At 38.3% G+C, this 11,862-nt stretch overlaps 1 protein-coding gene across 1 annotated transcript; it reads right to left on the bottom strand.

Annotated features, from left to right (window-relative positions):
- Positions 1-5,000: 5,000 nt before the first annotated feature.
- LOC133717819 (uncharacterized) lies at positions 5,001-10,471 on the bottom strand. The gene is made up of 8 exons (XM_062144563.1): positions 10,182-10,471; positions 9,639-9,923; positions 9,139-9,198; positions 8,820-9,029; positions 7,551-7,669; positions 6,978-7,075; positions 5,684-5,808; positions 5,001-5,601 (listed from the first exon to the last, which is right to left on the bottom strand). The coding sequence occupies exons 1-8, from the start codon at positions 10,416-10,418 to the stop codon at positions 5,440-5,442; spliced, it is 1,296 nt and encodes a 431-aa protein (XP_062000547.1). The 5' UTR covers positions 10,419-10,471; the 3' UTR covers positions 5,001-5,439.
- Positions 10,472-11,862: the final 1,391 nt, after the last annotated feature.

The following is an 11,862-nucleotide window of genomic DNA, read 5'->3' as shown; positions in this document are numbered from 1 at the left end:
GAACTTGTATACCTTGTCAATGAATGCTTTGCATTTTGATAAAGTCAAGATGCACTCCCATGGTCGTCCATAGTCTTAACCCTAAGAGGGATACGTTTCGTCCCAGGGATGATGACGAAGATATGTTAATTAGCATAAGTGCCTTACCTAAGTGCAATAGGTGCATTATTGTACTTAACACAATACAAGACCGGACACCTCATTTGTTATGAACTTGTTGGCTAGATGTGGCCTTGCACCAACGCGATACCATTGAATTGGTGTAAAGACAATCTTTCGATAATTAAAGGGTACGATATATATATGGGCTTGTTTTATCCCTACAGAGAGAAGAGGAATGACAAAATTATGGGATCGGACCCCATACGGTAAAGCGCCGCCGTCTATACCCCCTTGGCCGGCCATGTTGCCGCCGCCGCCACCAAGGGTGGCCGGTCTCACCCACCTCCCTTACATCAAAACGATGGTGATGTTTTGATGGATTTTGCTGATGCAGGGTATCTCTTTGACCTTTGCAAAGGTCGCTTCCAAACAGGTTATGTCTTTACCATGGGAAGCACCGCAATATCTTGGAGGTCTACAAAACAGACCCTTGTTGCTACTTCCTCGAATCATGCAGAGATTATTGCTCTACATGAAGTTGTGTGTGAATGCATATGGCTAAGGTCTATAATTAGACATATTCGAGGAACTTGTGGTTTGAAGTCTACCACAGATGAACCTACATGCATTTATAAGGATAATGCAGCTTGTATTGAACAAATGAAATTAGGTTTCATCAAGGGCGATAAAACCATGCAGATATCGCCTAAGTTCTTTTACAATCAGCAACAACAATCACTTCTAAAGATTGGAGTGAATCAAATCCGATCAGAGGATAATGTAGCAGACTTATTCACTAAGTCGTTACCTAAATCCACTTTCGAGAAACCTGTGAAGAGAATCGGATTGAGAAAGTTATCCGAACTCCCATGATTGTAGTAATCAGGGGGAGATGTCGACATCAGGGGGAGGTATGATGTCTACGTGTTTGATCTCGAAGAGTGAATGACGTGTTGCACTCTTTTTCTCATCCTCGAGGTTGTTTTTGTCCCATAGAGTTTTTATTACTCGAGCAAGATTTTTAACGAGACAACGATCAAAACGTCACCACCAAGTTTGAGCGGCACAAGGGGGAGTGTTGAAGAATGTTGACATTTAGTGTGCCTTGTCAAACTAGGATTAATTCTATAGTTGTAATAAGAGAGATTTCCTACTCCGAGTTAGAATAGGAATCCTTATACTCAAAGATTATGTACTTTGTAATCCATATATATAGGGCTCCTATTATCAATGAATACACACAACTATTATTCCAATTCTCTCTACAATCTCTCTGCATTCCAATTACCTTTAACACCAATTACAATTATTTTACGATATTGTATTTTAAAGAGGAAGAAATTAAAAAAGTGTATATCTTCGAAGGGCATCAGCGACAGTGTCATTGGCTTCTCCGATGAACTCAGCGAATCCGAACAAGAACTCAGCCTTGTGGTTCCTAATTATACCTCGGACGCAATATCAGCAGGCAATTTAATTAGGCTTGTCCTCGCACAATGTAGCATTTCTATTCTTCCAAAGAGTCCATAAATAGAACATGAACATTTCAAATTTTTGAAGAAAGAGCCTGAGGGAACACTATAGCATGAGTAGCGTGCATTCCTTGAAAACAAAATTGGAGTCAAAGGGACTTCTAAGTTGCAAACAGATCGAGCCCAACAACACTCTTGCTACATGACAATCAGCAAAAACATGACCAACCGATTCCAGAGGACAATCACATAAAACATAAGAAGTTTCTCCCTCATATCCTCTAGTAACTAGACAAGCTCTCCAAACACTAACGGCTACCTCTCTGAGAACTTTTGCCTCCCAAATTGTCTTCCACAATCTTTGAAAACCATCAGGCTGAGGAGGGTAAATAACCTGATTGAGAGCAATATCACTTGCTACATAATAATCACTATTAGTAGTAAACAAACCTTTGCGGTGAGGGTGCCACACTAACTTGTCTTCATCATTGCCCAAGTGGAATAGCCAAAATTAAGTCAACCTCTTGTGGAGAGAACAAATGCCGCAGCAGTGGCAGCTTCCATGTTGCGGTTTGGGCATCAATCAGCTCATTACATACTTAGGACTCATGCTTGGAGGGGCAGACCATGGCCTAACTCCATATCTTCTATGCAAGCCAATTATGCTTCCAAATCTCAATATTTGCACTGTTACCAACCATCCATCTAGCACCAGTTTGCAACATGCTCCTAGCCTCTAAAACACTTCTCCAAGGAAAAGATGGTTGACTCCCTAATTCAGCCTCCCAAAAAGAACAATCCGGGAAGGACAGAGTGCTGTACAACCGTGCTATAAGAATGAATAATGGTTCTTCGACAAGCGCCATCCTGCTTAGCTAACCTCACTAAATTAAAGAAGTGCAAGTCTCTGAAATCCATACCTCCATTTTTTGGAATGCAAAGTCCCTCCCAAGATTGCCGTTGTATTTGTCTACTAGCTTGCTTCCGAATCACCTATCAAAACTGAGCACACAACTGATGCAGATCATGGCATAAACCTTGTGGCAATAAATAATAGTTGATCAAATACATAGGGACAACTTGACCAACTGCTTTAATGAGAAATCTCTTTCCCTACTCCATTCAAAAGCTTGGAATGCCAACTTATCTCCTTCTTCGATGGCTTCTCCTTCAAGTAATTAAAGGCTTCTGATTTTGAACGACCCACATGTGTGGGGAGCCCCAAATAAACGCTCATGTTTATCAACTTGTTGGACTCCCAAGGCTGCAGCTAGCTTTTCTTGCTCAACCATTCTGACATTCTTTGAAAAAGCCACACTACTCTTATTCAAATTCACCTGCTGACCCGAAGCAAGCTCATAGGTAAACAGAATATTTCTAATCTGCTGACACTCCTCCATTGTAGCCAAACCAAACAGAAAGCTATCATCAACAAACAAAGCTAGCATAAAGCTTATCTTTAGTAATCACCGATTGAGATCGATCTTTGCGCAGAAGTAGTGAAAATAAAGAATGAAAATTTTCCACGATAACTTTTTCGTCGTTAAAGGTGTTCCCTTATAAAATCACACATATTGCCGACAAAAATTTTGCTCCCTTTCATCGCTTCTAGAAGTTCTAGTACTTGGAGGAGTATAGTTCATGGAATCAGATTATTAAAGGAAGGTTTAGTTTGGAGAATTGGTGATGGGAGTTCAGCCAATTTCTGGAATGACAAGTGGGTTACTGATGGACCACTTCTACGACATACTCTGAGTCGGGCTACTGTCAATGATTGTCTCAGAGTCAAAGATTGTTGGAATGATGGTGAGTGGGATATAAATTTCCTTAAAATTCACTTCTGTGATGATATTGTCAATAGAATTGTTAGAATTCCTCCAGGTTTTCAAGATTGTGGTCCAGACAAAATGATTTGGGGAGGAACAAGTAATAGCCATTTTACTGTTAAATCAGCTTACCTCTATTTGGTTAAGGAAGAAAATATCATGGATTTTCCCTGGTTTTTTCTCTGGAAGTTACCAATACCTCCTAAACTGAAATATTTCTTTTGGCTGGTCTGCCATGGTAAACTCCTCACCAATGTTGAAAGAGTTAAACGAAGAATTGCTACTAATTGTTATTGTCCTGTTTTCCATGACCTACCTGAGACAATTTTACATTTTCTTAGAGATTGCCATGTTGCCCAGATGATTTGGAATAGTGTTATATGCTTGGATTCTATTTCCAGGACTATGCAGCTTGATTGGTATGGGTGGTTCTTTGCTAATTCTCAATGCAGGAAAATCTGTTATGGTAATCTCCAATGGTGTTCAATATTTGTGTATACATGTTGGCACATATGGAAGTGGAGGAATAAAATGGTGTTTGATGAGGGGTTTCACTATCCTTTTAATCCTGGGAAAGTTGTTATTGATTCTGCCAGGGAATGGAAATCTGCTAATACTTTCAAGCCTCAACAGTCCAGTAAAACTTCTGTTAGTTTGTTGTGGAAGAAACCTCCTGAGCATTGCTTTAAATTAAATGTTGATGGTGCTAGAAATCTTAATGGGAAAATTGGTGCTGGTGGTGTCTTGAGAGATTTCACTGGTGCTTGGATTTCTGGGTTTTATGCTAACCTTGGTTGCGGTTCTGTCCTTCAAGCGGAAGCTTGGGAATTACTTTTGGGACTACAAATGGCTTTCTCTCATCATTGCCGTCATCTTCTAGTGGAAAGTGATTCTCATGTGTTAGTTTCCCTAGTTCAACAAGGTGTGGATGATTTGCACCCCTTAAAAACTATTATTGATTGTCGCCAAGCTCTCCAAAGACAATTGCACAGCTATGATCTTAAGCATGTCTATCGTGAAGTAAATCAAGTTGCCGACATTCTCTCCAAAGCTGGTTTGGATGCAGAGATTGGAGCTCAATTCATGGAGCAACCCCCTCCACGAGTTATTTCTAGCTTGCTTGATGACTTGTGTGAAAGTCCTAGAATTAGGATTTTTTTTTTTTTTTTTTTTTTTGAAAGGAACCTAGAATTAGGATTATAAATTCTGAGATGTAATTTGTTCTTTGCTTTTAATTAGGCCTTTTGGTCCCCATATATCCACAATAAAATAAATAAATAAATAAATAAATAAATAAATTAAAAAAAAAAGAGGAAATTATGCTCAAACTTCCCGAAGTGATATTCATACGGAGTGGCCACTAAACTGATCCAGCATCGCCACCGCCCACCACAGATGGACACAAATAGAGTAGAGGCTAAGACTACATTGCTTGAGGGACTACGTTGGTAACTTGGTATAGTCAATGTATTCCAATGAAATAAACAAAAATAGAACTTGCACGAATTGGCTAGCATTGTAATAATGACAGAAGCTTCTCTAAAATATCTCCATCATTCTTATAGAATCTCGTCACTTGAATCAGAATTATAATAGCAAATTTCTATAAACAGAAATAAATTAGCTTCTTATTATTAAAAGCAGGCTTACAATATCATTTTATATACATCGAATTGCACGCTTATACATGTGACTATCATGGAGTTTGAAATTTAAAGCTACTGAGCAGAGATAAAAGACACAAACCTTTGAACTCCAACAACGTACATTCTGCTGATTGATACTTCCAACCATCCAATGTGTAGTTTTCCAAGTTTGCTGATGATCGTGTGGACTACTCTATTATATTACAACACCTTGTTTCGACTAAGCAAATGAACAATCTGGGACGACTCCAAATTCCGTGGGCTCAGTGCATCGTGTCATTGGAAGACCGACAAAACTTGTCTGGGTTGCAGTGCAATGAAGTCTCTTTTCAAGTGTACATGCACCTCACAGATTAGAATTTGTACCTATCTGCAACGATTTTACATGCAGCACTACCATGGATCAGAGCTGTTACCAAGAAAGTTTCTTACATATGAAGGCCTGCTCCAACCATCCTCCATCAAAATTAGTTTAAGGCGTATCATCAACTTCTCTACAGCATCTTCCTCTAGATTGGTTGATGAATTAGATGATCGTCTAAGTTGTGGGCGAGTCTGCAACAGATAAAATTTAATGTTATTAATTTGCTATAGAAGTCACATGTTATGCAACATATATAGAAATTAGAAAACCAACCTTTGTGTCCTGATACAACTTTAAAAATTCAAGTGATTGCTCATAAAATCCACAATGGTAGAGAAGAATGCTATAATCTCTCAATTCCTTTGAATCAGCTTCGAGGAGAATAAGACGTTCGCAAGCTGTGACAGTAGGCACACATTTCAGGTCAAGTATATGATTTTCTTCTCTGACAAAAGTATGCACACACTCAAGTCAAGTTTGTAGAAGAAATATTCACAGTACGATAAATATGAAGCAAAAAACATAACGATTTTTCAATGTCATACTTGCAAAACTGTGTTCTTGAGGCTTGAGATCTTAGAGAATCAAGTCATATTAAGATGCAAAGTGACATAACTGTTTAGTGTTTACATTACATAACATTAGCCAAGAAATATTCCCCATATAGTGGCATCAAATTATGGTATCAAAGAGGGTGACACGCACTAATTACGAGTACACATCTCATTTTTCCCTGTTGTCCTCATTTTGAATTGTAAACCTCATATGTAGATACCAAAAATCCCCAAGAGAATCTAGAGATTTGTTTCTTTCTATAATTATTTTTCTGAAGTTTATTCATAATTTCTTTCTCCATCTGGACACTTGGGCTGAAGATTCTCACAATTCTACAAACATGTTACAGCAATTTTACAGCACTATTAGCTAAATGACTGCTGCTAGAATATTCTCTTAGGGGCCACACACGCAATGGAGCAAATGCTTTGCGGGCCTTTAAACTTTATAGTTATTAGAAAAAGAAAACATGCATCTGCATAACATGATGTGACCATTTGAACTCAGTTTCTCTACGTATCAAATCCATATGCATCCAGAAGTTATTACAACCTCATGAGCTAAGAGAACAGATTGTTCTAGATAAGATACAGAAGAGAGATGACATAAAATTTCAATTCAAATTCAAGAATTTAGATTTGAAACTCAAAATTCTATTACTAAAAATCCCAATGCCCCCCAGACATACATAAAATGAACCTGAACAATGCCTTCCACAATAGTGCTTTTCCAATAACAACCCTACAAAAGCATCAGCCTAACCAATGCCTGCCACAATAGTACTTTTCTAATAATACCCCTACAAAAGCATCTAACACTAATTGTAAAACCTTAAAACCAACAGCTTTTATATAAAAACATGTCTACAAGAAAATGCTACTAGGTTCTTCCTCATCATTGGAGGTTGTAGCTCAAGTTATGTGCCATAAGTTGAACAGCATCAAGAAAATTAATATATTGAATATGGCTTATCTTCTTGACACTAGGATTCAATGAGCTATATTGAACATACCAGATAATGCACGCCTCATATCCCCAAAATTAACACTGGTCCAAACACCACGATCTAGCCTATGTTGAGCAGCCTTAGCAGATGCAAGCTGAAAGCCACTGGAAAAGACAAGTATCTTCATATGCATGTGTATACATATATAGTAATAATAATAATAAAACACAATAATTATTCATATTGGACCACATTCTGAACAGGTCATTTCTTTTTTGTTTCTAAGAAATAGCAAACAAAAACCCATGCACATATCACCAAAATTGAAATAGTTTTGCAATTTGTTTACTATCATGATTTTCAATGTTTATTTATCTCTTCATTTTATCATACATAGATAGCTAAATGGTTCTCCTTTGGCTAACTTTTCACAAGGATGATCCTTAAATGTAGACCTGAAAACAATAGTCCATATCATTGAATTGCATTACAGGGTGGCGCCAGCATTCACATCCACAAAGTTTAAGTTTGTGACACCCACTCTAGAAAATTATTCTATAAGTAGAAAAATAAACACAATTATTTATAGGAAATGCCCATAGAACTGGAAAGTAATTAAGTATCATCAGATTGAAATACCTGTCTTCATCAACATTTGATGCATCAATGAAGTTAGCAGCCCGTGCAGCCCTTAAGAATAAATTCCCTGATTGATCATGCTGAAAAGGCCAGAAAGCATCCTTCAAATTTCTTAGAATCTGCACATGAAAAAACTATATGAGACATAGAAATTTTGTAGACATCAATGTTAGGAAACCCGAGAGCGTAGCCTAATGATTCAACCTCTCTATTTTTTGGGTCTCCAGAGAAGAAACTTATACAAAAGGAAAATGAATATATAAATAGCCAAATAGGAACCCATTTAGTTATCTAATTGGGCTTGAATCAGTAGAAGAACACAGGCTTTGAAAAGGACCTTGTTGATAAACAAAATGGCCAAACAACACTTTCCTACTTGGCTGCTGTTTTGCAGGGATTCTTGTTAAAGGTGGATCTAAATTCATATTATTGAATGATATTGTTCCAATAATGTCCGTGGTCCGTGAGACTCCAAATGTCCACTTTAGTTATACAAAGAACAATGCATGGTTATAAACTGTTGCACTGAAATATAATGAATGATATCTAGATCGTAATAAAGGACTTTCTTTCTTTGAATAACTAGTCAGTCGTTGGGTCAAGATTGGTGAGCATTAAATTCTCGTACTCAATGATCAACTGAAGATAACGACTTTCAAGCAACTCCATCACTGTAATGTGCAAGCTCATTGTATCCTTGATAAAATAGAATGTCAGCTACTTTTGAGGTAGTAAGACCTGTAATAGTCTAGAGTAATGGGACCAATGTAATTTTGAATGTAACCTAGATTACATTGCCATAACCACTGATAAACTAGTACAAAGCCTTGGGGGAAAAGGTTGTTCAATCTTGAAAAAAAATGGCAAAGAAATACTAAAGACCACAAGAGAAATCAATCAAACAGTGGACAATACTGCAATGTAAGCAATACCATACTTCTTAGAGGACCTGTGTAGCATAGAACTTGCTGAGATTTGAGAGAAGAGGGTTTAGCATAAAATTTCCTTTTCCTTGTTTAAAATAAATGTGGATATTTTATTCCAAGTTGGAGGATTGATGTAAGCTAAATAAGAGATCAGAATTTGGTATGTACTAATTACAGGAAATTAGTAAATCAATCCATTCTAGAATATTCTATCAATCTAACGTCATCTCCTATAATTAAGCTAATGAAGCCTAATTAGAATAACCATGTGAACACAACTAGTTGATAGGAAGTAACTCAGGTAAGGCACAAAACAGAGGTCAGTAAGGATGAGATGAATCACCTCAACCAAAAGGGCTTGTGATGTCATTATGTGTGCATGATCAGATTCCTTGCTTTTCTTTTTGGGATAGCCTCTTGGAAGACTATGAGGATCGTGAGGAAAGAATATCTCCACATCAAAATCCAAAAGTCCCCATAAGCGAAGCATTTTCAGAATTTCTGAGTATATTAGTGATAGCATTGCAGTTGATCCTGAACGATGTGTCAAAACCTGTTTTCAACATAAACATAAAACTCCTTACAACAGTACCCATTTGTAGTGCTCTCATAAACAAGCTTGACATAACATAGAAAAAAGGCAGTAACGCAGATTTCCAGACCGAATGGAGATATAGAGCTCGTGTTTCTAAGAGATGCCTTGCGTTGGTTCTTCGGAATCCCTGAAGAAAGAATGACAATGAGATACATATATCCTGATGGCCTGATCTAAAATACAAGATGTTAAATATAATTTTCTTGACAAATTAATTGCTTCCTCAGTAAGTTATTTAATTGATACAGACATAACACATTATTTGCATGGCACCCCGAGCCCCACCCCCGAAAACAAATACATGATGAGTTCTTTCAATATTTATCGCTTTGGAAGTTTCGCAACCCCAAAGATACCTAAGACCCTTACTATATACTCCTGATAAATAGAAGCAAAAACAGATACATTCGTTACAGCATGGAGACACACTTAATTGCAGGCAATGTATTTTATTCATGTAGAACATAAAGTCATAAACATTAAAATGCAAAACAGCCCTTTACATTTTAGATAAACTTCACAAACTAGTTCAACTTTACGCAAACATTAAATGTTGCAAGGAGATACCTTGTGTATGTACAAATAATTTTCCAAACTCTTCAACAACCTCTCCGGCGACGATTTCAATGAAGAGTTGTAGTGAGAACAATAGTCCATAGAAAGATCATCAAATCTACTGATAAAAGCATCCACTGGAAGCGGAACGGACGAATGCGACACGAGGGAGTCATCCTCTGCTGCAATATAAAGAGCAGTTTTCCCTAAATCAACGTGGCGGTTGATGCTAATGCTGGTTTGCCTCTCTATATCAGACATTTTGCCGATTTGCGAGCAGAATCCCTCCCTAGCATCCTGATTATTTCAAGATTATACATCACCACAATAAGTCCACAAGATTTCAAAATCAAGACATTGCAAGAAAGTATATATGTACAGTCTCGCCGAAACTAACTACATCAAATGAACAGCATTACAAACTTTATTTGATCTAGATTTCTATTTGCATTCAATTTCATTGAAAAAACAATGAAGGCACAATTTACATTAGTAGATGCATTGAAATGAAATTTGGAATAGAAAAAGAAGAATCGAGAGGGAAGGGGAGATTACTCTGGCGTGAGAGGTGAGGATTCCAGAAGAATCGAGAGCGTCGTGAAGCACGAATTTGAAGTCGCTGCCGACGTGGTTGGATTGGGCGAGGCAGAGAGGACGAAACGGAGGAGGAGGAGGAGGAGGAGGAGGACATGAATGGAATTTGAAGAATTTGGAAGGATAGGAGGAGGAAGAGGAAGAGGTCCTGAGAGGCCATGGAGAAGAAGAAGAAGAAGCTCCAACCCAGCTGCTCATCGTTTTGTTTGTTAAGAGCGAAGAGAGAAGCGACTCAGTGGTGTTTTTTTATAACATTTTAAACAAATAATGGAATTTTGGATATTATCTGGACCGTTGTGTTGGGTTTAAATTTCTCTGAAATTATCAAAATTTTCGGACGAAATTTTATTGCCTAGTACTATTTGGTCTAGAGATGGAGTTGTTAAAATAATAATGGTTTTTGACCAAAAGCACCAAAATGAACAAAAATTATCTCACTTACCCCAGCAACAGATTTTTATTCCCACATACACAATTTGACGGCAAATTATCATTATACCCTTAACTCAATTAATGAATTACAAGAACTGCCACTCATTCTCTCTCTCCCCAGACGTCGACTCTCTCTCTCTCTCTCTACTTCCGGCGCCGACTGACTGGAGCGATGTCGCCGATTTCCTCCATCGATCTTCTCCGATTCAACTCCCAATCTCCAAGCAGATCCAGCAGATGTTGATCGAGGTTCATTCACCGACGAGCTCGCCGACTTCCTCCATCAATCTTCTCCGATTCAACTTCCTATCTCAACCACCATGAACGAATTCCGGCAACCTCACCAGCTCAATGTCGGCTTTTTCGCTGCAACCATAAGCTCGAATCGAATCTAATTCAGGCTGCTTCGTTCTTCAGACCATTCCAACGTCACCAGCTCCATGCCGGCGTGTTCCCCAGATCCGGCGCCGCTCGCCCGCTCCCTTGCTTCACCTGCAGCGCGGCTCTTCGCAACTCCGACGAGGACTGGAGATTCGGAGAGGTGAGAGAAGTCAGCGGCGAGCTCCAGAGGTGCTTCGATCCGGTGGTCTTGGTCGCGCTCTTGACTTGGGTGCCCAAAGCAGTTGTTTTTTTTTTTTTTTTTTTTTTAAAGTAATGGGGCAGACAGAAAGTGAAATTTTTTTTTTTTTAATGTCTATTGGGGGCAGTAGACGTCTATTGGGGGGCAATAGGCGCTTTTCAATTAATATAATCTCTTCGTTTTTTTTTTTAATCAAAGTTTTATTTGTCTAATTTTAGGAATATAAATTCTCATTTCAGCTACCGAAAGTTCTATTGGAGGGCAATAGACGTCTATTGGGGGGCAATACATGGCTAATAGTCGTCTATTGGGGGGCAATAGACGTTTTGAATTGATGTAATCTCCTCATTTTTTTTCTTTAATCAAAGTTTTATTTGTGTAGTTTTAGGAAGATTAATTACCATTTTGGTAATCTAAACGTCTATTGAGGGGCAATAGACGTCTACTCGGGGGCAATACATGCCTGATAGTCGTCTATTGGGGGCAATACATGGCTGATAGTCGTCTATTGGGGGCCAATAGACGTCTATTAGGGGGCAATAGACTATTGGGGCAATAGACGTCTATTGCCCCTCTATTAGGAGGCAATAGATGTCTATTAGGGGCAAAAAAACTTTCCGGTGAGATTTT

The sequence above is a fragment of the Rosa rugosa genome, chromosome 6, assembly GCF_958449725.1.
Source record: "Rosa rugosa chromosome 6, drRosRugo1.1, whole genome shotgun sequence".
NCBI classification, from domain to species: domain Eukaryota; kingdom Viridiplantae; phylum Streptophyta; class Magnoliopsida; order Rosales; family Rosaceae; genus Rosa; species Rosa rugosa.
The sequence above is the reverse complement of the archived record's forward strand: the minus strand, read 5'-3'. Positions and strand labels throughout refer to the sequence as shown.